Source organism: Gavia stellata, unplaced genomic scaffold, assembly GCF_030936135.1.
Source record: "Gavia stellata isolate bGavSte3 unplaced genomic scaffold, bGavSte3.hap2 HAP2_SCAFFOLD_34, whole genome shotgun sequence".
NCBI lineage: Eukaryota > Metazoa > Chordata > Aves > Gaviiformes > Gaviidae > Gavia > Gavia stellata.
The window spans coordinates 3587437-3614277 of NW_026776320.1; the positions used below are offsets into that span (position 1 = coordinate 3587437).

The 26841-nt window shown below is 42.5% G+C and overlaps 1 protein-coding gene across 1 annotated transcript; it reads left to right on the forward strand.

Annotated features, from left to right (window-relative positions):
• Window positions 1-14533: 14533 nt before the first annotated feature.
• On the forward strand, window positions 14534-26455 carry LOC132320895 (E3 ubiquitin-protein ligase TRIM36-like; the record flags this gene model as incomplete). Its single annotated transcript, XM_059834529.1, has 10 exons — window positions 14534-14774; window positions 16597-16608; window positions 18019-18341; window positions 19796-19942; window positions 21040-21135; window positions 22076-22329; window positions 22991-23115; window positions 23670-23963; window positions 24267-24564; window positions 26101-26455. Coding segments are annotated over 10 exons (2145 nt in total), but the record flags the coding sequence as incomplete, so codon positions are not given.
• Between the last annotated feature and the right edge of the window lie 386 nt (window positions 26456-26841).

Consider the following 26841-nt stretch of genomic DNA (forward strand, 5'->3'; position numbering starts at 1 on the left):
ACTGGTGGCAGGCTGTTGTCCTTGTAACTAGATAAAGCGAGTGCTAGCTGGATGACCTGCCTGTGCTGGTTGTCGGTTTGGGTGGGATACCCTTCTTCTGCTAGCTCGCTGTTTTGTTTTCACAGGAGAAGCTTTCAAAAGATATTGAGTACCTCATCAGTAAGGAGAGCCAGGTGAAAGCTCACATCACACAGCTGGATCTGCTGCTGAAAGAAACAGAGGTAAGAGTGTCTTCCGTGTTGTCTGGGGATAGCCCTTGCAGGGACACAGCAGAGACTCAAACTGTTTTCACTGAAGTGTTTCAAATCCTTTGGCTTTTTTCAGTTAGCCAGTAAAACAATTTCTGAACAGTTTGTGTTAGTCCTGAATCACAAATGGTAAGACCTAATCCTGACAGTGTTGGAAATATGGGCAACATACAGAGGGAAGTTAAGTTTTGGGTGCTGCTGTAAATTTAATTGAAAGAAAGCTTGTTTGATACCTTAATCAAAGAGAGGTGGGTTAGACTTACAGCTCTTGTGTATTAACGGTGCTTCACAATTTACACTGGCTGGCTGCCGCCTTGAGGATGTTGCAATAAAGTCAGAATGAAGAGTCAAATCTCCCTGCAGAAGAGTCAGAGCTGGGAGCTCACGTACAAGCTGAAAAACACAATGGCAGAAATTGCAGGAGCTCCTGGCCCTGCCTGTATCTTGATAAAGATTGTCTCTGTGCTTTGTAGTTCCTTTTATCCAGGGCACTAGTTAGAGGTGACCCTACAGTTCTGAGGGCATATGTGAGAAGCTGGGCTGGACCCCCATCTCAGTGTGGTTGGGGAAGGTGGAGGAGCACCTAGCTCTTGGGCATGAAGACTTCAGAAACTGACCTGTTTTTACAGTGCTTTTCCATGAGCTGTTTAGACACATGCTATGCGTAACTCAAGACATAATCAGAGGAATACTTTCCTGCTCTTCGTTCTCTGTGTTGATCCAGTAAACGCTCACTAGCTTGGGTGCAGTGCTGATCACATTTTCAGTGCTGATGGGCATAACAAAGCTCATTAGTCTTGTCTGTCAAATGGATGACTAGATTGCTGTGATACCTTGAACAACTTGAGGTATGTTTCTGTACACAGCCACAGTGCTGTGGAATCTGTCTAAAATGTCTTTTGTTCCCTCCTAGTGCAACAGTGAACGAGCTAAAGAAGAAGCATCTCAGAGCTTTGAGAAATTATCTCATGTCCTAGAAGAGAAGAAGTCCGCAGCTCTTAGGGCAATTGAAACTTCTAAGAATTTAAGGCTGGAAAAATTGCAAACGCAAGCAGAGGAATATCAAGGGCTCCTGGAAAATAATGGCCTTGTAGGATATGCTCAAGAGGTGCTTAAAGAAACTGATCCATCTTGTTTTGTTCAAACAGCAAAACAGCTTCATGACAGGTATCTTCATTATCTTCTGTTTGAAGTACAGATACTGTTCCAGGATGTCTGGTCAGTCATATTCTTTTGACACCTGCTAGCAAAGTACTGAATGCAGTACCTTGTATTGCAAAGGCTCAGAGATGGTCCCAGTACCGTTCAGTAGAAATTGCTACATTACAGTGTGCGTTAAGAAACAGCAGTCAGGAGGGGCTCTGTCCTGTGACAACACGTGGCCTTGTTCAGTAGGACTGCACTGGAAGGGTAGCCCATTCAGCTCACTGACACATTCCTTTGCTCAGAGATTGTATCGGGTATTTGCAAGTTAATCTAACAGGTCTCTTCTGGCTTTAAAGTCTTTGATCTTAATAGCTGTTCTCCATTAGCGCTTCACATCTGTTTTGTTCTTTGAACATAATGCCCCAAATTGTTAAAATGCTCTACCAGCTGAACGATTACCTCTTCATTATCTTTACACTGATACCTTTACACTGATGTACAAAAGACCTTAAATTTTGCATTTGAATTCTGTCTAGAGAGACAGAAATTTCTGGGAGACATCAGTAAGTACATGAAAACAGCACTTTTTATAAAGCAAAACCTAGCATTTTTAGTTTAAGGAATGCACACATGTGAATTCCCTTTTCTCTGTTCTGCCATCCCTTTGCTTCTGTGCTTTCAGAATCCAAAAAGCTACTGAATCTCTGAAGAGCTTCAGGCCAGCAGCTGAAACTACTTTTGAAGACTTTGTGGTGGACATAGCTAAGCAAGAAGAGATCCTTGGTGACTTGTCCTTCCATTCCAATGGTAAATTGCGAGAGCATCAGGTCTTTCTCAAGTTACGACTTGAAGGGCTTCTCTGGAAAGAGGCAAAACTTATGCAGGGCTGCAGCTGCAGAACTCAGTCTTGTGACTTGCATTGTCCCTTCTGTCTCTGTGATCCGCAAGGCATTACCTGGCAGCAATGCTAGCTTCAGCTTTGAAAAAGAAGCTAAGATGCCGTTGCATTCAGTACCAGTTTACATTGGCTTCCAAAACATTGTAGTTAAGTAATACTAGGTCTTCCTAGAAGCTTTTTGTTAACATGACAGAAAAGAATAGGCTTTTAGATGCTTTTTTAGCTGCCAGCAAAAATAAATAATACAACTTTCGAAGTAAAAACAGAAAGTAAGGGATTTATGTAAGTGCATGAATGGAACCATCCTCATCTGTACTCTTTAACTGATTGAGTCAGATTTCTGCCCCCACCCCCACCCCCCCCAAGTGCTATAGCCACTCAACAAAGGGCTTGTATGGTTAATTCTAAAACAACAGATATCTAAATTTGAGGGTTTTTTTCTCCTGAATCTCTGGCATTCCAGGTCTAGAAATACCAGAAATCAATGAAGAGCAGAGCAGAATGTACAACAAAGCTCTGATCAGCTGGGAATGCCCTGGGAAGACAGACTCAGCTGATATCTATGTTCTTGAGTATCGTAAGCTTAATAGAGAAGAGGAGAGTGCGACGTGGCAGGAGATCAAAGTTTGCAGCAAGAGCAAAGTAATATCTGATCTTGATGATGACAGCTCCTATGCCTTTAGAGTTCGAGGATATAAAGGGTCCATCTGTAGCCCTTGGAGCCGAGAAGTTATTTTGCGTACGCCTCCAGCTCCAGGTATTGGGTTTTCTTCTGTCCACAAGGTGTTGAATCTGTGTCTGTCGGTGTCAAGAGCTGTAGGTGGTAGCCTTTAAAAGTGTAGGTGGTAGCCTTTAAAAGTGAGAAATTCTGATGCCAGCATGACTTAAAATGTAGTTTATAAGCACAGAAGGCCAAATACTTAACTAAGAGGAAATTTTTTTGGATACTGTTTTTCAGTTTTCAGTTTTCTTTTTGATGACAAATGTGGGTACAACAGCGAACATCTCCTGCTGAACCCAGGAAGAACCTCTGTGGAAAGCAGGGCTGGATTTCCTCTACTGCTGGGATCTGAGCGCATGCAGGTCGGATGCTACACAACCCTGGATTACATCATTGGCGACACCGGGATTGCCAAAGGGAAGCACGTCTGGGCTTTTCGTGTGGAAGCCTATTCATACCTGGTGAAAGTGGGAGTTGTTTCTAGCAACCAGATACAGAAATTGTTCCATAATACCCATGATGTGACCAGCCCAAGGTAAATTGCAGACTCTTGCTCAATACATGTTTTATATAAGGAGATGGCTTTTTAAAAAATAAGTTAAGAGTGAGTCTGGTCGCAATTAGTACACAAGGTGAACCTAACTAGTGGAAAGTAGCTTGAAGGATATGCTGTAAGCAGGTTGTCCTGTTCATCCCCTGCTATTAGCAGAAAGGTGTTGTAATTATCCAGAGTCCTATTTTCATTCTTTTTGGGAAAGAAATGAGGTTCCTATAGATGTCAAGATGTGCCAGTTAAAGCAAGAAGGTAAAAAAAAAGCATCACTTGCAAGATTGAAGCAATGTTTAATTGTCACTAGTAAGACTCTGCCTTAATTTCCTTAGCATACTAGGTTTGGCAGCCATTCAGAGGTACAATGTTCACTGTGTGTATCTGTGTATCTTTGCTGTAGCTTGCGTCACGGTGGATTCCAAGTCACTGGCTTATCCCAGGCTATACGCTTGCATATGGTACTGGAGTGCTACTGTTCCCAAGCCAAAGTACAGTGGACAAACCAATAAAAAGATTTCAGCTCTGAAGTATGGTTGTAGTAAGCCTGGATGTGTCTAGGAACTGCAGGCTGGGAAGCTATCTCCTGAGGACTCTTAACTTTTTCAGGAATGTAAAAAATGTATCAGCTTCCTCCTGTGTAACATACTGAAAGTGTAAGAACGCCTGTGTCTTGAGCTGCTTAAAGCCAGACGGAGGCTTTTTGCAAAGTGAGAAATTAGATCCTGATTTCCTGATTTCTTTTTCCTTATCCACACAAATACCTGGAAAACTTTGGCTGACACAAATCCAATCTCCCCCCAGACATCCCAAAAATGCAAACCTAGCTAGGGATTGTCGGCACAGAAGAATGTGTGCTTCTCCAGTGTGTCTTCATCTGGTGACAGAAGTAGGGGGCAAAAGCATGTAGACTGAACAAATCTGGCCACAAACTTTCCCCAGTAACCAGCTGGGAAACAGGGGTTCATGGAAACCTCCAGGCAGAGCACTTTAAAAAAAACCAAACCACCAAACCAAAAACTTAAACCACTACTTTTTGTGTTGTGAATTTTAAAGACAACGTAATACAGCAGTGGTGAGGAAAACTCATAGGACAACAGTCATGTTAAATGTATTTACTCGTGTCATTTAACATTATGTAAATGAAGTTAAACATACCTTGTCTGTAATCATTAGTCATAGTCGCTAAATTACTTTTCAAGTTAACTAATTTGCTATACCTGTAGGTTCATTAATGATTACCTAGCATGAGTACATTTAGATACATCCGCTCCTTAGTAAAGCCTTGTCCTCATTAGCGTTTAGCTGTTATTTATTGTCTGAAGTGGCCCAAGTGAGTGTTCTCCACCTACTAAATGCGTCTTCCCTCCTGGCTTAGGTATATTTTTACCCCACAAGGTTTTGCAGGTGACCATGTGGTGTTTCTTGTCTTACAAAAATGTTTTCTCCAGTTCACATCACTGATCCCCCTTCAGAATTTGACAAAAGCAAATGGTTGTTTTTCTGTTCTAGATACGAGCAAGACAGTGGTCGTGACAGTGGGAGTGAAGATGCCTTCTTTGACTCACCTTTCACACTGGTCACTTTAGGCATGAAGAAGTTCTTTATCCCCACAACACCTGCTGCCCCCAAGGATCCAGCGAGCAGAATCCTTCCCCTGCCATCGTGCTTGGGCATCTGCCTCGACTGTGACAAAGGCAAGGTGGGGTTCTACGACGCAGGCCGTATGAAATGCCTTTATGAGTGCGAGGTGGACTGCTCTGGCATAATGTACCCAGCATTTGCCTTAATGGGTGGTGCAGCAGTTCATCTTGAGGAACCTGTCACAGCAAAGTACGGGGAGTACCACGACGACATCTAGTGCAGTGATCTCTTCCCATTGCTGTTCTGAGGTGGAAGACGAGAGAGAGCAGAAGAATTCTACCTTAGTTTTCACTCCTGATTAATTACATTCTGTCCACATGTTGCTTACAAGCCTCTGGGTCATGCTTTTTTTAAACAAACGGTTCAGACACGTCCCACACTAGTGGGAAATGTTCTTCCAGGAACTCTCCTGCCTTTCTTGTGATCTGTGCAATGCTTTTCTCCACAGACTTTCTTCCCAGGGGGAAGCAGGGAAGAAGTTTGACTAGCAACCAAAATTACTCTTCGGGGGTAGAAATCTACCTTTTGTGTAACGTAAATCCTTACACAGTCAGTTTTGCATTTAATGAAATCAAAGCTGACAGCGTGTGATTGCCATTCTCCTTTCAAGAAATCTGCCTGAATGCCTCTGAGGGGTCAAATGCTTTCCAATTAACCCCTGAGCACCAGGGGTTGGGCCCTTCAGCACGAAATAACATTTGCAAAAATACAGTATAAAGCAGGGAGAAATCAGAACTGCAGCTGAACGTTTAGGTTTTATTTGGAAAGAGGAGGGTAAACTAGAATCTGATTGCATGTCATATACCTTTAATGTGACTGTAAGCTAAAACTCTAATTCTGACACCTGGTGTCGTGTAGTTGGTGGCATAATGGTAAGTTTCTTGACTCTTCCAGGCTTTTACTATAGGCTATATAAAAATATATAAAGTGCAATTCTACCTTAAACATCAGACTCACTTTAGAGTCCAAAATCAGAAGTGTTTGCATGTGTGAGTAATTGTACCTGGTATTTAGGCAAAAGCATATGAGTTACTGACATGAGTAATAATATGTGAACTTTTAAAAAAACATCAGGTATTTCTTTTAATACTTGTTTCTATAAGTTAATTTTTGGATCTAGTAGCAGCTTGTTTTTTTTAGTAAGAATGTTAAAAATGCACTGATTAAGTTTTGAGACCCGATTTCTGCCTTAAAGGATGTCTCACCTCAAATTTCTGTTCCTCTCCTTTTAAAAACTGTATCACATAGTAGTTTTGCGTAGAATCATAGAACCACAGAATGGTTTGGTTTGGAAGGGACCTGTAAAGATCATCTAGTCCAATCCCCCTGCCATGGGCAGGGACATCTTTCGCTAGATCAGGTTGCTCAAAGCCCTGTCCAACATAACCTTGAACATTTCCAGGGATGGGACAGCCACAGCGTCTCTGGGCAACCTGTTCCAGGGTCTCACCACCCTCACCATTAGAAATTTCTTCCTTCTATCTAATCTAAATCTCCCTCTTTCTGTTTAAGCCCTCTTTATATATTGAAAGGCTGCAATGAAGTCTTCCCTGGAGCCTTCTCCAGGCTGAGCAACCCCAACTCTCTCAGCCTTTCTTCACAGGGAAGGTGTTCCAGCACTCTGACCATTTTTGTGGCCCATTTTACATCCCCCAGTCTGTACTGATACTGGGGATTGCCTGGACCCGAGTGCAGGACCTTGCACTTGGTCTTGGCGTATCTCACAGAATCACAGAATCACTAAGGTTGGAAAAGACCTGTAAGATCATCAAGTCCAACCATCAACCAACACCACCGTGCCCACTCATGAGGTTCACATGGGCCTGCTCCTCAGGCCTGTCAAGGTCCCTCTGAATGGCATCCCTTCCCTCTAGCGAATGAACTGCTCAGCTTGGTGTCATCTGCAAACTTGCTGAGGGTGCACTCAATCCCACTGTCTGTGTTGTTAATGAAGATACTAAATAATATTGGTGCCAGCACAGACCCTTGAGGGACCCCACTTGTTACTGGTTTCCACTTGGACATTGAGCTATTGACTATAACTCTTTGGACGTGGCCATCCAGCCAATTCCTTATCCATTGAACAGTCCATACATCAAGCCCATCTCTCTCAAATTTAGAGATAAGAATGTTGTGGAGGATCGTATCAAAGGCCTTACACAAGTCCAGGTATATGACATCTGTAGCTCTTCCCTTGTCCACTAGTGCAGTCACTCCATCACAGAAGGTCACTAGATGAGTCAGGCATGATTTGCCCTTGGTGAACCCATGTTGGCTGTTTCTAATCACCTGCCTGTCTTCCATATGTCTTGACGTATCTTCCAGGAGCATCTGTTAGGTGATCTTACTGAGCATGGAGGTGGACTGCATCTGTTTATAGAAATCTACGTAAAAAAACATTTGGGTACTTGCACTGTTAACTTGTGTTGTGGAAAAATAAGGCTATAAAGTGAAGGATGTTTCTTACACATACTTGGTGCTTTCTAATTTGGGGATATGCTTTCTAATTTGGGGATAGTGTTGCATCTTGATGAATGTGTGTGAAGTATGCTTACTAAGTACGTGTATACAGCTGTAGAGCTATGAAACGGGACCTGAAAATCACAATACACTTAAATGAATGTAGGTCATAATGCAAAACCTTTGTGTGCTTTGCTGTCTGAACTGTTGTACTGATCTGACCTGGAGTACACCCCTCCAGTGTCCTCTCTCTTAAGCCCCTGTCCAGTGGCCACTGTCAGAAGAAATTGGCAGAAATGGTAATTGGCAGAAGTTCCATCTGCGACAGAGTGTGCCTGACAGCCCTTTTGGGGCTAGAAAGGCCCGGCAAGAGCAACTTCTTGTCTGGGTCTCACCCGCAAATGTTTCTGCCTTAGTAAGGCTGCGTGGAAGTACATTCCACAGCTTCATTATGCACTTGTGTGAGAAACACTTTGATGACCCAGGCAGCAGCTGTGAAGCAGTGGATATCTTCTGGAACTTCCTGTTGCAGGAGAAATGGCAAATTGTCCCTCGCTAGTTACCATTTAGGTAATTTCTTTTTGTAATAGATGGTTGTCATAGCCTTTCTTTCCTATTGTGCCCTCCCCTTCATGTTTCCTCTTGCTGGATGGAAGCCATTCTGTACTGGCGAGCATCCTGCTGCCCCTCTCTCTCCTCTTGCCTTCTGAGACTGACTGAAGGAGCCCTCCATACAGACACTCTGTTGTTGTGAAGGATGACAAAATGCTGGATTTCCGTTCTTTCCATAGTCCTGAAACCGTATTTGCCTTTTTGGTCAATACCGAGTATTAAGCTGACATTTACCAAGTTTCTTCTGCAGTGTTTTCCACACAATCCTGATGGTGAGTTGTAAACAAGCTGTGCACATACAGGGTTTCCCCACCTGGTGTGTTATTTTGCATTTGTTAATACTGAGTTTCATCTGCTCGTTTACCTGGTCACTTAGTCCTGAGGGCCTCCTGCAGCTCTTCAGTCACTTCTAGACTTGAATGTTCCTGAGTAGCTTCATAGGTAACACAAACGTGATCATTCTTTTGTTGGCTTGCTTTTCCAGATCTTGGAGCAACTTCAGTTGTAGTCAGATGCAGCAAATCTCTTTCTGCTGTTAAAATTTATCGTTTCTTCCACTTTTTTTCCCCTCAGTCATTTATTAAACCATGACTAGCAAGTCAAGCACTGAGAACTTCTACATGTTAGTACACTCTGTTGAGTAGATGAGTCATGTTCTTGTGTGTGTGAGCCCAGTAGTCACATAGACCCAGGAGGCAGGATTCTCTCTGCAGTAGCTGTGACTTCTCCCATTGTATAATCACCATTTGTCTGTTCATCTACCAAACTTAGTATTGGCTTAAAGCTATAGATGATAGGGTTGAACTTTCTCATTTGTTGTTCCCAGACCAAATCTCTTTCCACAGACAAATATATAATTTTTGATTCCTCAGCTTCAGAAACCGGTCTAAATTAAGGGTTTATGTCATGGTTAGCATGCCACAGTTCCACATTTGGATTCTTTATAAGCATCTGGACCAATACCACCAGGCTTTGGCCTTTCATTCTTTCATGGAAATACTCATAAACTGAACACTATCTTAGCTATGACGACAGTCTCTCAGACTCATTTATTTTAAAAAGATTAAATTTTACTGGTTTGACAATATAGAAGTAAAAAATTAAAGATTGAGGGTTTTTTTTCTGCTATAGCTTTATCTTACATTACTTTAAGATGTGCTCTGCTATGCAATTACTTATTCTCCTGGACAGAGACTGACGCCACTTTAAACATTTACCTACCTTTTGATATGTCTGTTTGTATCTATCTCATTCTGAGTTTAAAAATTGATTTGGCTTTTGGTGTCACCTGAATACTTAGGATGCATTCATTACAGTACTCTATGGTGCTTAGTCTAGCTTATTAAATAAAAACACACACTGTCAGAGGCACTGACAACACACTGTCAGATTTTTTCCGCTACGATGGAAGTGTCACCTTTCAGAAATACAGTTCAACAGTACTTGCCTATCCAGATACTTATTTTTCCAGAACAAGTTTCTTCCTACGAAACAGCACTTTACAATGTAGACTAAGCTAAGAATGGTGTGGTATTGTGTGGATCTTTGTGCAATATAGCTGTTTGGTGACTACTGTGTGATTTGCAAAGCTTCATGCAGGTGTGAATCATGTAGACACTTTTTAGATGTCTAAAGCTTGAGCAAAAAGGCCTTGTTTAAAAACATTCTGACATTAAAAAGGCAAATTAGGAAAATATGTCAGGAGACAAATTGGCTACTCCATCTAGTGACTTGGCTAAATTACAACGGCCTTTGCAATCTTCCCTATTGGCTTTAGAAACTAACCAGTGGCTGTTGTCAAACATATTACCAAAATGGGAAAAGGTCAATGTGGAAGACCATGAATTTCGTTGTAGATGCACTCGGTGTGGCCCAAGATAACCTGTCTTTGGTTCTCAGTTGTATCCAGGCTCAACTGTGGGCGCAATCAGTGGCCGCTTCAATCATAAGAGAGGGTGAAGAAGGCAATCTCCCCACCGAGATTCGGAAAATAATTTGAGATAGTGCCACTGATTTAGAGAAAAAACTCCAGTCCTGGTGGAATTTGGTAAACTTTACCCACGATCCCATCACAAGTACAGCCACAACTTTTGTATTAACTAGACATAATGCTTCAATATATTCCATCTACCCTGTTATTGCATTAGGATTGAATCACAATGGAACCATACTCTATCCATTTGAGCATAGAGTATGGGCCCAAGAAGCGGGACAGAAATGGCAAACTGTGGATTTGGATTCTTGTATTGTACGAGAACAACAAGGGTTCATCTGTGAAGGTAATGCAATCAGAGGTCAGGATATCTGTTTAGATACTGAACAAAATCATTTTGAGTCATTTTGAAACTCGCCCTGACGAAAACCCGGGATGTGATTTTTCTTACTTGGCTCCAGTCACATCTCACCAGCTCTTGCAATCGAATTATACATTAACTCAGGAACTGTTGCCTGCACCCATTGGAATGAATCTCACTTTAGTGAAACAATTGCTACAACAACCAGGATTTAATCAAAATTTTGAAAAAGGTCAAGGGAAACAGACACAGAACTTTAATAACTGTTCATCACAATGTGGAAGAAATACACTGTGTTTTAGAGAGGGTGGAAAAGGTGCGGAACATAAATGGTGGGACACTCTTTTCGGATGGTCACCTACTGCTACAGGCATCCTAAATAAGTTATGCCACCCCATCGTTATTCTCCTGATACTGATTTTGATCAGTCTTGTTTTCTCAGTAATACTACATATCATAAATTGGAGGATGATGAATCGATTAACTCGTTTGGCATCTATACTTGATGCACATAATCAGCTTAACTGATTAAAATGAACGTATTGAAATAATTTTCAAAACTTTCACAGGGGGGAACTTTTGTAAATACTCTGATTTTTAAAAAAAATAATCAAGAATTAATCATATAGAAAGGTTAAATTTGATTAATAAATAAAATAATAAAATACAAATGCATATGTTAGGATTGTTCCGTTAGAAACAATAACCATAGGAACCTCACCAGGGAGTCGCTGTTCCATACTAAGGAACTAACAGTAATGAGATGGAACGATGAAGAACTGAATAGAAAAGTCTGGTTTGAGTCCCGTGACAATGTGACCTGATATGCACCAATGATGCTGCTTGGAAAATTCCTTACCTTTCCCATCTTGATTCAAATATCAAGAATGCCAATCAATAGATATTAATAGAAGTAACCATTGATTATTTTAAGGATGGATATTGATAGAATAGTATAATCCAGAGAGCGATTAATAAAAATTAAATTTTATATATTCTGTATGAAGGTAACGAGGTATGACTTATCTGTGATTTCATCATAAACTAACTGCTGAACAATGTAGCACTGTGAATAGGCAGGATTTGCTTGTCAAGAGAATGATAAGTTGTAGACCTGGTCAGGAAACCGAGGAAAACTTAAGAAGATTCCAAGAATGGAATTTTGCAACCAACCTGAGCAAAGATGGCGTTCAACTAAAGGACACCATGAGGAAGACTATGGACGACCACCAGAGGACCTTAGACGACCACCTGTGTACCTGAAGGCCCATGCCTCACGAGCTTTTACATATATTAACGAGTTCTCGGAAATCGTATGAATATGTTAATTGTTTCCTGGAAATATGATGAATATGTATACTTTGATTGTATATAACTTTTGTAGCAGAGAAACTAGGCACGCACACGTGGTGGAGTGATCCCCTGTGCGTCCAGCGCTGCAATAAAGAAGTGCCTGCTCACCCACATGCAGTGTATACATGAGTTTTTATATTGCAGATTTGTAACAAACTGGTATTATTTTTCAGCTCACTATGAAAGGGAGGAAAGATTTTTTGCCACAATACTTCCTTGCAGATAAGGATAACCTGAATGAAAATATTTTTATTTGCTCAACATGACCTTTTGTTTTGAATCAGAACAACAATAAGCTCTGTTGCTCAGAAATGGGGCTTCTGAGGGCTAGAAGCCAAATTCTCGTACAGATTCCCCTGGGCTGACCCCACCACTGCTGAGTACAACACGTCACCTCTGGGAGGTGGATGCACTTACACATACAGCAACAGCTCTGCAGGAGCTGGGTTTAAGAGCCCTTACTCCCGCCTTCTCTCTACCCCACGCACCTCCCTCCACCACACTGACACAGCCATTGCAACGCCACACAGGGAACCCGAACGGGGAACCGACCTGGTGGAAACAAGAACCTGAAAGAAGCTGCACGTTCTTCCTCAGCATGTCACGTACTTGAGACTGCTTCTGAACATAGGCTCAATTATAGCAAAAACATTTCAACTGACAGAAATTGGGTCCTACCACACCAGCTCAGGTAGGTTCTCGAGACTGTCATCGTGGTGGCTGCCGCAATACAAGATGAACACTCATACATGTCGTTAGCCATTGGATTTTCAGGTGCTTCTCCCAGGATCAATAGCATAAAACTCAAAAATTGTTCCAGAGCAAAGGTGCACATATTTTTTGAGAAGATTACTTTGATCTAAACCATTTACTGAGCTCACTGCAAATGCAATGCTCAGCGCTCCCACTTATTTGAGTCTGTATCCAAACAAATGCTTTTAAAGTACACAGAAAGATAGGGAAAAATATGGGAGAAGCATTTGTTTGAGGTCTACCCTACGTGAAGTCTAATGTGCAGGGAAGATTTTTTTATTTTTTTTTTAAGACCAGCATACCTCTGCTGCTCCTGAGGCAAAGGAGATTGTCAGAAAACAGCTGCCAAAACACAGTGCAATGACCGGAATAGGAACAGGAGGAACTCAAAATGACAGGAAGCAAAATGTGCAAGACAATCTGAAACGGCGGAAGGTGCCCAAGTTAGTAAGTTCCTCAGAAACTTGTTGTCTAGGTGCAGAAAAACTAAAAAAGACCTATCCTGAAAAAGAGAAGAGCCCTGTACCTAGAGCACAATATTCTGTTATTCTGTCTTTAGATACGAATCAAAGGGGTACATTTGTAGAAGTTCAAAGAGGAGTACTATCTTGTTCTTGTCTGTTTGCCATTTGCATGAAGGGATACTGGGGTTTGGACACGGAATTTTCCCTGCAAACAAGACCTTTACTGAATTTCTCCGTCCTTCTGGCAGATCCAGGTAGCTGTTTCAGGAGCACAGCGGCAGAGGGAGGGGGAAGAGGAAAAGGAGAGGAATGCTTTTTAAGGGTAACCACATCGTAGCTGTCAAGTTTTTAAAAGGTAATGTGCATGGTGACTGCATAAGCTGCCATATGATCCATCCAGCTGTGCCAAATGCGAGGTAATAAGTAAAAATAGTCTCACTCACTCCCCAGATTTGCTCCCAACCTCGACTGTATACATTTTATGACTCATGATGCCCCAAATATGTCTCAATTTCTGATGATTTTTTGGGGCAGGATCTTACAGACACGTTGCTGCGCAAAAGAGTTGCTGCTCGTAAGGTATTTTATAAACCCAGTAGAACAGCATGGGAAAGACCCCAACAGTAGTAGGTGATATATTATGCTTCTGAAAAAGTAGTCTTTTCCTCTTGATGATGTTTGAAAAATCCATATAACACTTCCCTCAGTGAACATAGCCGAAACCAATACTGTCAGAGCAGGAGCGGAGCGCAGTGCCAGATGGCTGTGGGGTCATTAAATTACTGAAGAGCTGCACAGATCCACGGGCGGCTCTTTGTGCAGGAAATAAATAAACAAACAGATAATGTTCCGGACTGGAACTATTAGCCTAACGAAGTCAAGGCAGTTCCAGTGCTTAAATGTGGATTACACGGCGGGAAAGCCTGTTGTTTAACCAGTCTGACACTTAATTTCTTTTTTCTCCCTCCCCCACCCCCCCTTCTTGAAAAGCGAGCGAGCGAGCTGAGTTAAACATATGGATTCCTATTGTTAAGAAGTATGGTTGCTTTCGTTTCACTAGGTCCTTGAGTGGAATTAAGACTACTCCCCTCCTCTCCTTTCCTCCCCTGCAAGGCAGACATGACCTAAAGATGAACCGAGTTTGCCTAGTGGCGGTGTTCATTTCAGTTGAAAGGAATGTTGTCAGTGCTTTCATAAATGTTAATTGAGATTTGTTTGCAGCGTTAACCAGCGGAATGCCTCAAACCAGCTAGAATGTGCGATTCTAGAATAGAACGATTATTCTAGAGAGCTGGGCTTTTGTGACATACAGACATACAGCTGTGCAGTAAGTCTTGCTGGCTCACGTTTTCTGCACTTACACTTGGTTTTCCCTCTTTCTGTCATGAAGGTTACCATTAAGGGTATCGAAAGAGAGCTCATCTGCCCAGCATGCAAGGAATTATTTACCCATCCACTGATCCTTCCTTGCCAGCACAATGTCTGTCACAAATGTGTGAAAGAAATACTCTCTGCATTTGAAGACTCTTTCGCTGATGGAGGCTCTGAATCCTCTAATCAGAGTAGCCCTCAAATTCAAAGCTCTTCTTCTAGCGTGGACAGGATTAGTAGATCAGGTACGTATCGGAATTTTTGCGTGTTTTCCTTATTTTATGTGTTCGACTGACTTGAGCCGAATTGCGTCTGCATTGGTAAAATGTCTTCCCGGTACTCCTGATGCAGTTAAAGAGATGACTTAGGGATAGTGCGAGTCTTGTTCATTCTGTGGCAAGAACAATGGGAATATTTTTAAGGACAGTGCACTCTATTTCATATATAATAGATCAGTCTTTGTGGCGTCCTGTAAATCTTTGTAACCATTGTATTTGTTTATTCCTGTATTTCAGTTACATTGAGATGCAGTAGCATCATGTTCAATAGCGTCGATGTTGAGGTGTAGATTTCAGCAGTTTTATTGCCTGTCAGTGGTACTGTTGAGGTGGTTCTCTCAGGTTTCGGCCAGCCTAAATTGAGTAGTTCGACTTCCTTCTGAGCCTCTGCAGACTTTGCAAATGATGGTTTTGTCCTACCCAATTCATTACGCTTACAATAAATCATTTTCCATAGATGATGGTTATTGCACGGTTGCAGAATTGGGAGACAGATGACTGTAAGAAGACTGCACTAACCGCCTCTTCCAGTGTGGTCTGCTCTGGAAGCTTTAAGGAGCACTCCTCATGCTCTTTGTGATGTCACACTAGAAAGATTCTTACAGCTGTTGTGTAATCCACAGATGAGTTGTTCTTTTACACAGATACATCGAAAGTACTTCTTGAAAGAAACCTCATCTTGGCTTTTAGGCTTCCTTCTGACGTAACTGTCCACTTTAAAACCGCAGTCCGCAGTGATCTGGAAGAGTCGCCCACAAGACAAACCCTAAAGCTGTGTCTTGTATTTCGTATGTTACTAACGTTCATCATCCCCTTCCCAGTTTTCAAAGCTCAAATATTTTATTTCACCCACTTCTTTTAAACAACTCTTGAGTTGTTAGTACTGGTACTCTTTCAGGATCAGTTTGATAAGCAAATGCTGTGTTTGCTGTAGCTTGGCAGGTTGAGGCTTGCATCATTTGAGGGAATCCCCAAACGAAATAACTAGTTGTCTTCATTACAGTCCTGTTTTCTGGATATGGGGTGCACAGCCCCACAATCACTGTTTAGCTCTGCATACATTTCAGCTGCTTTCTCAGCTCTCTCTACCTGCAGCGTTATGTGAAGTTTGAATGAAGAGAGCCCACTGGTGACTGCCATCTCCCAAATCCAAGTCTAGTCCCTTTTTTCCTCAGTAAGCATGATGTTCTGTCACGGCATTGTATGCATGGACTGAAGCGGTCACCGGTTTCCGCTGCAGCTGTCCACTACATGGTTTTACAACGTGGACATCAGGGCACCAGGTTGGGTGCCTAAGGAGTGGTGGGCGCACCGTGGGTGACCTGACCTCCTTGTGAGAACTGTGGCTTGCCAAGTGTGGCAGTATCAGACAGGCTGTGCGTGGGGACCAGGCCCCCCATGCTGCTTTCAGCAGTGTAAGTAAGGAGGTAATCCTTAATCTTCCGTGGAAAGCTGCCCTCCAGCTTGCTCTCTGTCGGGCAGTAGAAATAGTGATCTAGCATGATGGGGTGCGCAGGCAGTGCTGTGGCACCGTCCACGCTGTGCACAGAGGAGGCAGAGCTCCCTTGGGAACCTGACATTTAGATGCTACTAGATGTCACCCATACTGTTCTGTTAATGCAGTCTAGCTGTTCTGCTCAGAACCTACAGAAAAGCATGAGACCAGCTGAGTTTGAGACTGACATTTATTCATGCTCTGGTTGTGGCTTCTTAGCTGATAGTGATGCATAACTACCATGGGGTACATTTTGAAGATTTTTAAAGGAACTAGTTTCTTACAGGAGTGTTGGTTTGTTTTTTTAAAGAGACTGGAAAGGGCGTGAGAGGTAGGGAGGTTTTGGATTGTTGGGTGAAGCACCCACAGAAGAGTGACACAAGGCAAGTGTCTTTTGGATAGCATCAAAGGACACTTCAAAAAGAAATGAAGCATCAACATTTCTGATGGGAAGATCCTCACTAAATACAGATGGGACCAAATTTCACTTTCTGAAGAAGAACCAGTTTCAACACTAAGAATTCAGCTTGAAGTCATACCTCTATTTACAAATTAGTTATACCAACATGCAGTCATCTCAAGGGGATCTTAAAACCATGCTCCAGCTCGAGAGAATGGTTTTTTATTTCTTTGTAAGGGGAGGCTGAGAGGATACATGTTAAGCCTAAACACTGGCTTAACCTGCTTCAGTAATACATAAAGGACTAATTTTGATAGTTGTGCCCTGTGGGTTCATGAGTGAGACATGGGGATGCACTCTCTGTTTGATAGCCTCAAGAATGTTACCCTGTAAATAGTTTTTGGGTCTGTGTGAGCCATCCCCTGGAACAGGCTCCAAAGAATCCCTAGGCTTGCGACTTGACTTGAGCCTTGGATCACTTTATTTTGGAGAAGAGGGGAAATTTGTGCATAGCTGTTTCGTAGGAGTGCAGCTTCTCTACTGTCCCCTTTTGAAATGAAAAGAGATAAGCTGTACCCTTGTGTAACCATGCAGATCTGTGGTTCCCCAGTTCAAGGTAGAGGAATCTCTCAGACATAACCGTCTCAGCATCCCCTTTGGTGTGCGGGGCTTACTTAGCAGCCCTCCTTTATCAAGGCCGTTCAGCAAGGGCCAAGTCAGCCTCTACGTATTTTGACTGAATGATTTGGCTGAGATTTCGTACTGGTGATATCTAGTTCTCTTGTTTTCCTCTTTAGATTTGTATGATGCCTCTTGGGGTAAGCCAGGTAAGTTTGACTCGGCCAAAGCAAACTTCAGGGAGCTCCAAGTTGGCTATATTTGTCTGGGAATAACCAGTCTCACTCTGGGAATAGACATCTTACACTTCAGCGTGTTACGAAGCTGTTGCTCTCTATGTGCGCAGCCAGTTAGCCTAAAACCAACTGGTTTCCGGAAGGTTTTGTGTTTAGTCTTTTGAAAGGCTGCGGCTTGAGTGCATGCAAAACTAGACGAAGAAGATAGGATTGGAATAGCTAAATTAACCTTACCATAGAATTAAGTTTTAGAGCAGTAGTTTGTAATGCCCCCTGAACTCAGACATTACACTACCTTGTCATGGCAAATGTATTCTCTTTGGCTTGGCAGAGTGCATATGAATTGGTATTGTACTGGTTTGGATGATGTGCTAGGATAGTTTGAAATTGGTTCATAAATTCCTGTGCTTCTCCCTTTAAAATCTAAACCTCTTCTGTTTACACTCCTCCTAAATCAGGATTTGGTGTCTACACAGGCAGAAAAACGTAATTCACTGACTCCTAGATCGAGTCTGTTTCCTTGTCCGGGTTGCCAGCGGGATACTGATCTCGGAGAACGTGGCATCAATGGCTTATTTCGCAACTTTACTTTGGAAACCATTGTGGAAAGATACAGACAGTCAGCCAGGGCAGCCATTGCTATTATGTGCGATTTCTGCAAACCTCCAGCTCAAGAGTCCACAAAGAGCTGCATGGACTGCAGGGCAAGCTATTGCAACGAATGTTTCAAAATACACCATCCTTGGGGAACTGTGAAAGCCCAACATAAACATGTAGGACCAACCACCAACTTCAGACCCAAGGTAAGTATCCCGTATCTTACAGAATTTGGGTTGCAGCATTTGCATATAGCTTCAGACATATCTGTGCAATGGTAGTTGCTTTTTGGGACCGTTGTTCCTTTTTTGACTATTGCTGTTATTCATTGAGTGAACCATAAGCTTTTGTTCTTGCTGACAGCATGACTGCAGTTTTGAACATGTCTGCCTGCACAGACGATTCTCCTGAAAGTTTCCTTCTCTCCTCGCACCTCCCCCCGAATCCAGCAGTCAATGACAATGGGATAGCTTATTGCATATTCTGCTGAATGACAGTCTTATGTACCAAGGTGCTAGCGAGACTGGTGTCTTTGGGCTTTTCACCATAGACTAAGATAACATTTGGGGCTTGAGAGTTGGTTTCAGAGATGGTTTGCAATTTTAGCTTAGTGTGTCCATATTTATGCTACTCACTTCTATTTTTGAGCCCTTTCCTGTCCTTTCTTGTATGTGTGTGCGTGTGTTAAAAGATGATGCTTTTAAAGCTTGACTGTTGGCACTGATGTCGTGTTCTCCTCCTTGACATGACACTGAAAAGCTTTCTCAAAAGCTTCTCTTTGGTAACATGGAGTAGATGGACCCAAATGTCTTTCAGTGCTCTGGAATGAGGCAAAGCATTTCTTTTTTTTTAAAACACACACGCACACATGTGCACAAGCACACCCACCCACACCCACCCACCCCCTTTTAGACGGTTTTATCTGTTGCTTGAGCTTGGAGTTGAGCAGCACTTTTTTTGCCTCTTCGAGCAGTTACTTCAACGTGTTCAATTTTTGAAAGATTACTTTTAGCAAACACCAGCTTTTTCGCAATGCTGTTTAAGCTGGTACTGGAATTAACGCTCAGCATGAACAACTTGTAATTGGAGTCAGACAGAAAAAATGAAACACTGGAGCCTTTTCTCTTTAAAATGACTGTGACTGGTGGTGTGGCTGCATTTCATCTGTTGCTCCAAGAGCAATGGCTATGTGGCTGATCAGAGTCTAGCTTAAATTTAAATCATTACAGTATTATGTCAACTCCTGCCTTAAGACAGTTCGTAGTTGTTTCAAGAGATGCTGGCATGGACACAGTTAAATTTGACAGCGTGGCTGTGTTATATATTGCATTCACAGCTCTGAACAGGAGTGTAGGGAGCTTGAGGCACGCAAACAACTTCAGGGATTAGCAAAATGGTTGATTGCAGTATGGAGGCTACATGATGTGTACACAGACATCGCTACAGGTTTACTCACTGTGAACCTCGTGAAACTGTGTGTGTTCATCTGCTGGCTTTCACTGGCATAGACAAATATAAAAGGTGGAAGATAAACTGAATATAAAAAATCCACTGATGAAATCAGATGCTGCTGTGGGGTGATTTAGTGTTTTGATGGTTTGTTGGCCACCTCAGTTTTTGGAAGTACACCTGCATTCTCTCTGCTCTCTTTTTTTTTCAGATTGTGATGTGTCCAGAACATGAAATGGAGAGGGTAAACATGTACTGTGAAATCTGCAGAAGGCCTGTTTGTCATCTTTGTAAACTGGGTGGATGTCATGCAAACCATAGAGTAACAACCATGAGAACTGCCTACAAAACCCTTAAGGTAAAAGTAAATATTGTTGGACCTGGCCTTAAGAAGGGGAAAAGTACTGAGCTTCTGGTGTAAGGGCAAACTCCCTGTGGCAGGAAGCCAGGATGTGTGTTTAGAGGACACTGAACCAGTCATGAGGCATGCTGTTGTGCAACATCTGTTAATATAGATATTAGTGTGACATAGCGCACTTCTGAGAAACTGTATTTTCTATGAGGCGTGAAACATAACCTCTTAAAAGTCCTTCCACCTTGTTTTAGCCAACTGTATAGCAGTACTGACCAATGCAAAAGGTTTAAGCAGTTTATACTTTACAATCTAGCTTTTTTCAGGTAAGTGTCCTTGTGGCTTGGATTAGCTGATACTTCAGAAGCACTCCTGAAAAATTTGCATTGGAAGTATCTGTTGGGACCTTGTATGTTTCTGAAGTTGCATAGCTGTTAATTCGCAGTACAACAGGGAAGACTTGCAAACATTGCTTTGTTGTTAAAGAATGATTGCTTCTACCTCCTCTTCTTCCTTCTCTTCCTCTCTTGCTCACAAGAAAAAAAAAAAGGGGGGGCGGGGGTGGGGGGGAAGACCAGACCAGCCTGCCTTGTGCTCTTTGGCCTCCTTGCCTGTTTGCAAGGCTTTTCCTGTACAGCTGTTAACTCTTGCAAGTCAGGAAATGCAGAGACACTCCTAAGTTCATGCTTTGAACCACTCATTCTTCTAGCAAATCTTACTGCAAATGAGTTAATAACTAACGTGGCTTTTCTGTAAGTTTTAGTAACGTCCTGAAGCCTCATGTTCCTAGCCTAAGAGAAGGTGGCACTTGTGGCTGGGGAAGACTGAGCCAGCTGAGGCTGTTACCTCTTGTCCTTAGAGGCTGTTACCTCTTGTCCTTAGAGGCTGTGCCCCCAGTCCTGCCCACATCAGTGGCCTGATGTCCCTGTGCAGTCATTGCGGGTCACTGAGCAATTCTCCGCAGGGGTGCTGCTCATAACTGGTGGCAGGCTGTTGTCCTCGCAACTAGATAAAGCGAGTGCTAGCTGGATGACCTGCCTGTGCTGGTTGTCGGTTTGGGTGGGATACCCTTCTTCTGCTAGCTCGCTGTTTTGTTTTAACAGGAGAAGCTTTCAAAAGATATTGAGTACCTCATCAGTAAGGAGAGCCAGGTGAAAGCTCACATCACACAGCTGGATCTGCTGCTGAAAGAAACAGAGGTAAGAGTGTCTTCCGTGTTGGCTGGGGATAGCCCTTGCAGGGACACAGCAGAGACTCAAACTGTTTTCACTGAAGTGTTTCAAATCCTTTGGCTTTTTTCAGTTAGCCAGTAAAACAATTTCTGAACAGTTTGTGTTAGTCCTGAATCACAAATGGTAAGACCTAATCCTGACAGTGTTGGAAATATGGGCAACATACAGAGGGAAGTTAAGTTTTGGGTGCTGCTGTAAATTTAATTGAAAGAAAGCTTGTTTGATACCTTAATCAAAGAGAGGTGGGTTAGACTTACAGCTCTTGTGTATTAACGGTGCTTCACAATTTACACTGGCTGTTTGCCGCCTTGAGGATGTTGCAATAAAGTCAGAATGAAGAGTAAAATCTCCCTGCAGAAGAGTCAGAGCTGGGAGCTCACGTACAAGCTGAAAAACACAATGGCAGAAATTGCAGGAGCTCCTGGCCCTGCCTGTATCTTGATAAAGATTGTCTCTGTGCTTTGTAGTTCCTTTTATCCAGGGCACTAGTTAGAGGTGACCCTACAGTTCTGAGGGCATATGTGAGAAGCTGGGCTGGACCCCCATCTCAGTGTGGTTGGGGAAGGTGGAGGAGCACCTAGCTCTTGGGCATGAAGACTTCAGAAACTGACCTGTTTTTACAGTGCTTTTCCATGAGCTGTTTAGACACATGCTATGCGTAACTCAAGACATAATCAGAGGAATACTTTCCTGCTCTTCGTTCTCTGTGTTGATCCAGTAAACGCTTACTAGCTTGGGTGCAGTGCTGATCACATTTTCAGTGCTGATGGGCATAACAAAGCTCATTAGTCTTGTCTGTCAAATGGATGACTAGATTGCTGTGATACCTTGAACAACTTGAGGTATGTTTCTGTACACAGCCACAGTGCTGTGGAATCTGTCTAAAATGTCTTTTGTTCCCTCCTAGTGCAACAGTGAACGAGCTAAAGAAGAAGCATCTCAGAGCTTTGAGAAATTATCTCATGTCCTAGAAGAGAAGAAGTCCGCAGCTCTTAGGGCAATTGAAACTTCTAAGAATTTAAGGCTGGAAAAATTGCAAACGCAAGCAGAGGAATATCAAGGGCTCCTGGAAAATAATGGCCTTGTAGGATATGCTCAAGAGGTGCTTAAAGAAACTGATCCATCTTGTTTTGTTCAAACAGCAAAACAGCTTCATGACAGGTATCTTCATTATCTTCTGTTTGAAGTACAGATACTGTTCCAGGATGTCTGGTCAGTCATATTCTTTTGACACCTGCTAGCAAAGTACTGAATGCAGTACCTTGTATTGCAAAGGCTCAGAGATGGTCCCAGTACCGTTCAGTAGAAATTGCTACATTACAGTGTGCGTTAAGAAACAGCAGTCAGGAGGGGCTCTGTCCTGTGACAACACGTGGCCTTGTTCAGTAGGACTGCACTGGAAGGGTAGCCCATTCAGCTCACTGACACATTCCTTTGCTCAGAGATTGTATCGGGTATTTGCAAGTTAATCTAACAGGTCTCTTCTGGCTTTAAAGTCTTTGATCTTAATAGCTGTTCTCCATTAGCGCTTCACATCTGTTTTGTTCTTTGAACATAATGCCCCAAATTGTTAAAATGCTCTACCAGCTGAACGATTACCTCTTCATTATCTTTACACTGATACCTTTACACTGATGTACAAAAGACCTTAAATTTTGCATTTGAATTCTGTCTAGAGAGACAGAAATTTCTGGGAGACATCAGTAAGTACATGAAAACAGCACTTTTTATAAAGCAAAACCTAGCATTTTTAGTTTAAGGAATGCACACATGTGAATTCCCTTTTCTCTGTTCTGCCATCCCTTTGCTTCTGTGCTTTCAGAATCCAAAAAGCTACTGAATCTCTGAAGAGCTTCAGGCCAGCAGCTGAAACTACTTTTGAAGACTTTGTGGTGGACATAGCTAAGCAAGAAGAGATCCTTGGTGACTTGTCCTTCCATTCCAATGGTAAATTGCGAGAGCATCAGGTCTTTCTCAAGTTACGACTTGAAGGGCTTCTCTGGAAAGAGGCAAAACTTATGCAGGGCTGCAGCTGCAGAACTCAGTCTTGTGACTTGCATTGTCCCTTCTGTCTCTGTGATCCACAAGGCATTACCTGGCAGCAATGCTAGCTTCAGCTTTGAAAAAGAAGCTAAGATGCCGTTGCATTCAGTACCAGTTTACATTGGCTTCCAAAACATTGTACTTAAGTAATACTAGGTCTTCCTAGAAGCTTTTTGTTAACATGACAGAAAAGAATAGGCTTTTAGATGCTTTTTTAGCTGCCAGCAAAAATAAATAATACAACTTTCGAAGTAAAAACAGAAAGTAAGGGATTTATGTAAGTGCATGAATGGAACCATCCTCATCTGTACTCTTTAACTGATTGAGTCAGATTTCTGCCCCCACCCCCACCCCCCCCAAGTGCTATAGCCACTCAACAAAGGGCTTGTATGGTTAATTCTAAAACAACAGATATCTAAATTTGAGGGTTTTTTTCTCCTGAATCTCTGGCATTCCAGGTCTAGAAATACCAGAAATCAATGAAGAGCAGAGCAGAATGTACAACAAAGCTCTGATCAGCTGGGAATGCCCTGGGAAGACAGACTCAGCTGATATCTATGTTCTTGAGTATCGTAAGCTTAATAGAGAAGAGGAGAGTGCGACGTGGCAGGAGATCAAAGTTTGCAGCAAGAGCAAAGTAATATCTGATCTTGATGATGACAGCTCCTATGCCTTTAGAGTTCGAGGATATAAAGGGTCCATCTGTAGCCCTTGGAGCCGAGAAGTTATTTTGCGTACGCCTCCAGCTCCAGGTATTGGGTTTTCTTATGTCCACAAGGTGTTGAATCTGTGTCTGTCGGTGTTAAGAGCTGTAGGTGGTTTCCAGTAGTTCCCAGACTTCTACTCTACTGTTACCGGTTGCGTAAATGTTTAGAAGCACTGTTAACAAACAGGTTAAGTAGGTGGCATGCTGAGACCGTTTTAGCTTGCATGACGTTCCCGGTAGCCTTTAAAAGTGAGAAATTCTGATGCCAGCATGACTTAAAATGTAGTTTATAAGCACAGAAGGCCAAATACTTAACTAAGAGGAAATTTTTTTGGATACTGTTTTTCAGTTTTCAGTTTTCTTTTTGATGACAAATGTGGGTACAACAGTGAACATCTCCTGCTGAACCCAGGAAGAACCTCTGTGGAAAGCAGGGCTGGATTTCCTCTACTGCTGGGATCTGAGCGCATGCAGATCGGATGCTACACAACCCTGGATTACATCATTGGCGACACCGGGATTGCCAAAGGGAAGCACGTCTGGGCTTTTCGTGTGGAAGCCTATTCATACCTGGTGAAAGTGGGAGTTGTTTCTAGCAACCAGATACAGAAATTGTTCCATAATACCCATGATGTGACCAGCTCAAGGTAAATTGCAGACTCTTGCTCGATACATGTTTTATATAAGGAGATGGCTTTTTAAAAAATAAGTTAAGAGTGAGTCTGGTCGCAATTAGTACACAAGGTGAACCTAACTAGTGGAAAGTAGCTTGAAGGATATGCTGTAAGCAGGTTGTCCTGTTCATCCCCTGCTATTAGCAGAAAGGTGTTGTAATTATCCAGAGTCCTATTTTCATTCTTTTTGGGAAAGAAATGAGGTTCCTATAGATGTCAAGATGTGCCAGTTAAAGCAAGAAGGTAAAAAAAAAGCATCACTTGCAAGATTGAAGCAATGTTTAATTGTCAATAGTAAGACTCTGCCTTAATTTCCTTAGCATACTAGGTTTGGCAGCCATTCAGAGGTACAATGTTCACTGTGTGTATCTGTGTATCTTTGCTGTAGCTTGCGTCACGGTGGATTCCAAGTCACTGGCTTATCCCAGGCTATACACTTGCATATGGTACTGGAGTGCTACTGTTCCCAAGCCAAAGTACAGTGGACAAACCAATAAAAAGATTTCAGCTCTGAAGTATGGTTGTAGTAAGCCTGGATGTGTCTAGGAACTGCAGGCTGGGAAGCTATCTCCTGAGGACTCTTTAACTTTTTCAGGAATGTAAAAAATGTATCAGCTTCCTCCTGTGTAACATACTGAAAGTGTAAGAACGCCTGTGTCTTGAGCTGCTTAAAGCCAGACGGAGGCTTTTTGCAAAGTGAGAAATTAGATCCTGATTTCCTGATTTCTTTTTCCTTATCCACACAAATACCTGGAAAACTTTGGCTGACACAAATCCAATCTCCCCCCAGACATCCCAAAAATGCAAACCTAGCTAGGGATTGTCGGCACAGAAGAATGTGTGCTTCTCCAGTGTGTCTTCATCTGGTGACAGAAGTAGGGGGCAAAAGCATGTAGACTGAACAAATCTGGCCACAAACTTTCCCCAGTAACCAGCTGGGAAACAGGGGTTCATGGAAACCTCCAGGCAGAGCACTTTAAAAAAAACCCAAACCACCAAACCAAAAACTTAAACCACTACTTTTTGTGTTGTGAATTTTAAAGACAATGTAATACAGCAGTGGTGAGGAAAACTCATAGGACAACAGTCATGTTAAATGTATTTACTCGTGTCATTTAACATTATGTAAATGAAGTTAAACATACCTTGTCTGTAATCATTAGTCATAGTCGCTAAATTACTTTTCAAGTTAACTAATTTGCTATACCTGTAGGTTCATTAATGATTACCTAGCATGAGTACATTTAGATACATCCGCTCCTTAGTAAAGCCTTCTGTGGTCTTGTCCTCGTTAGTGTTTAGCTGTTATTTATTGTCTGAAGTGGCCCAAGTGAGTGTTCTCCACCTACTAAATGCGTCTTCCCTCCTGGCTTAGGTATATTTTTACCCCACAAGGTTTTGCAGGTGACCATGTGGTGTTTCTTGTCTTACAAAAATGTTTTCTCCAGTTCACATCACTGATCCCCCTTCAGAATTTGACAAAAGCAAATGGTTGTTTTTCTGTTCTAGGTACGAGCAAGACAGTGGTCATGACAGTGGGAGTGAAGATGCCTTCTTTGACTCACCACAGCCTTTCACACTGGTCACTTTAGGCATGAAGAAGTTCTTTATCCCCACAACACCTGCTGCCCCCAAGGATCCAGCGAGCAGAATCCTTCCCCTGCCATCGTGCTTGGGCATCTGCCTCGACTGTGACAAAGGCAAGGTGGGGTTCTACGACGCAGGCCGTATGAAATGCCTTTATGAGTGCGAGGTGGACTGCTCTGGCATAATGTACCCAGCATTTGCCTTAATGGGTGGTGCAGCAGTTCATCTTGAGGAACCTGTCACAGCAAAGTACGGGGAGTACCACGACGACATCTAGTGCAGTGATCTCTTCCCATTGCTGTTCTGAGGTGGAAGACGAGAGAGAGCAGAAGAATTCTACCTTAGTTTTCACTCCTGATTAATTACATTCTGTCCACATGTTGCTTACAAGCCTCTGGGTCATGCTTTTTTTAAACAAACGGTTCAGACACGTCCCACACTAGTGGGAAATGTTCTTCCAGGAACTCTCCTGCCTTTCTTGTGATCTGTGCAATGCTTTTCTCCACAGACTTTCTTCCCAGGGGGAAGCAGGGAAGAAGTTTGACTAGCAACCAAAATTACTCTTCGGGGGTAGAAATCTACCTTTTGTGTAACGTAAATCCTTACATAGTCAGTTTTGCATTTAATGAAATCAAAGCTGACAGCGTGTGATTGCCATTCTCC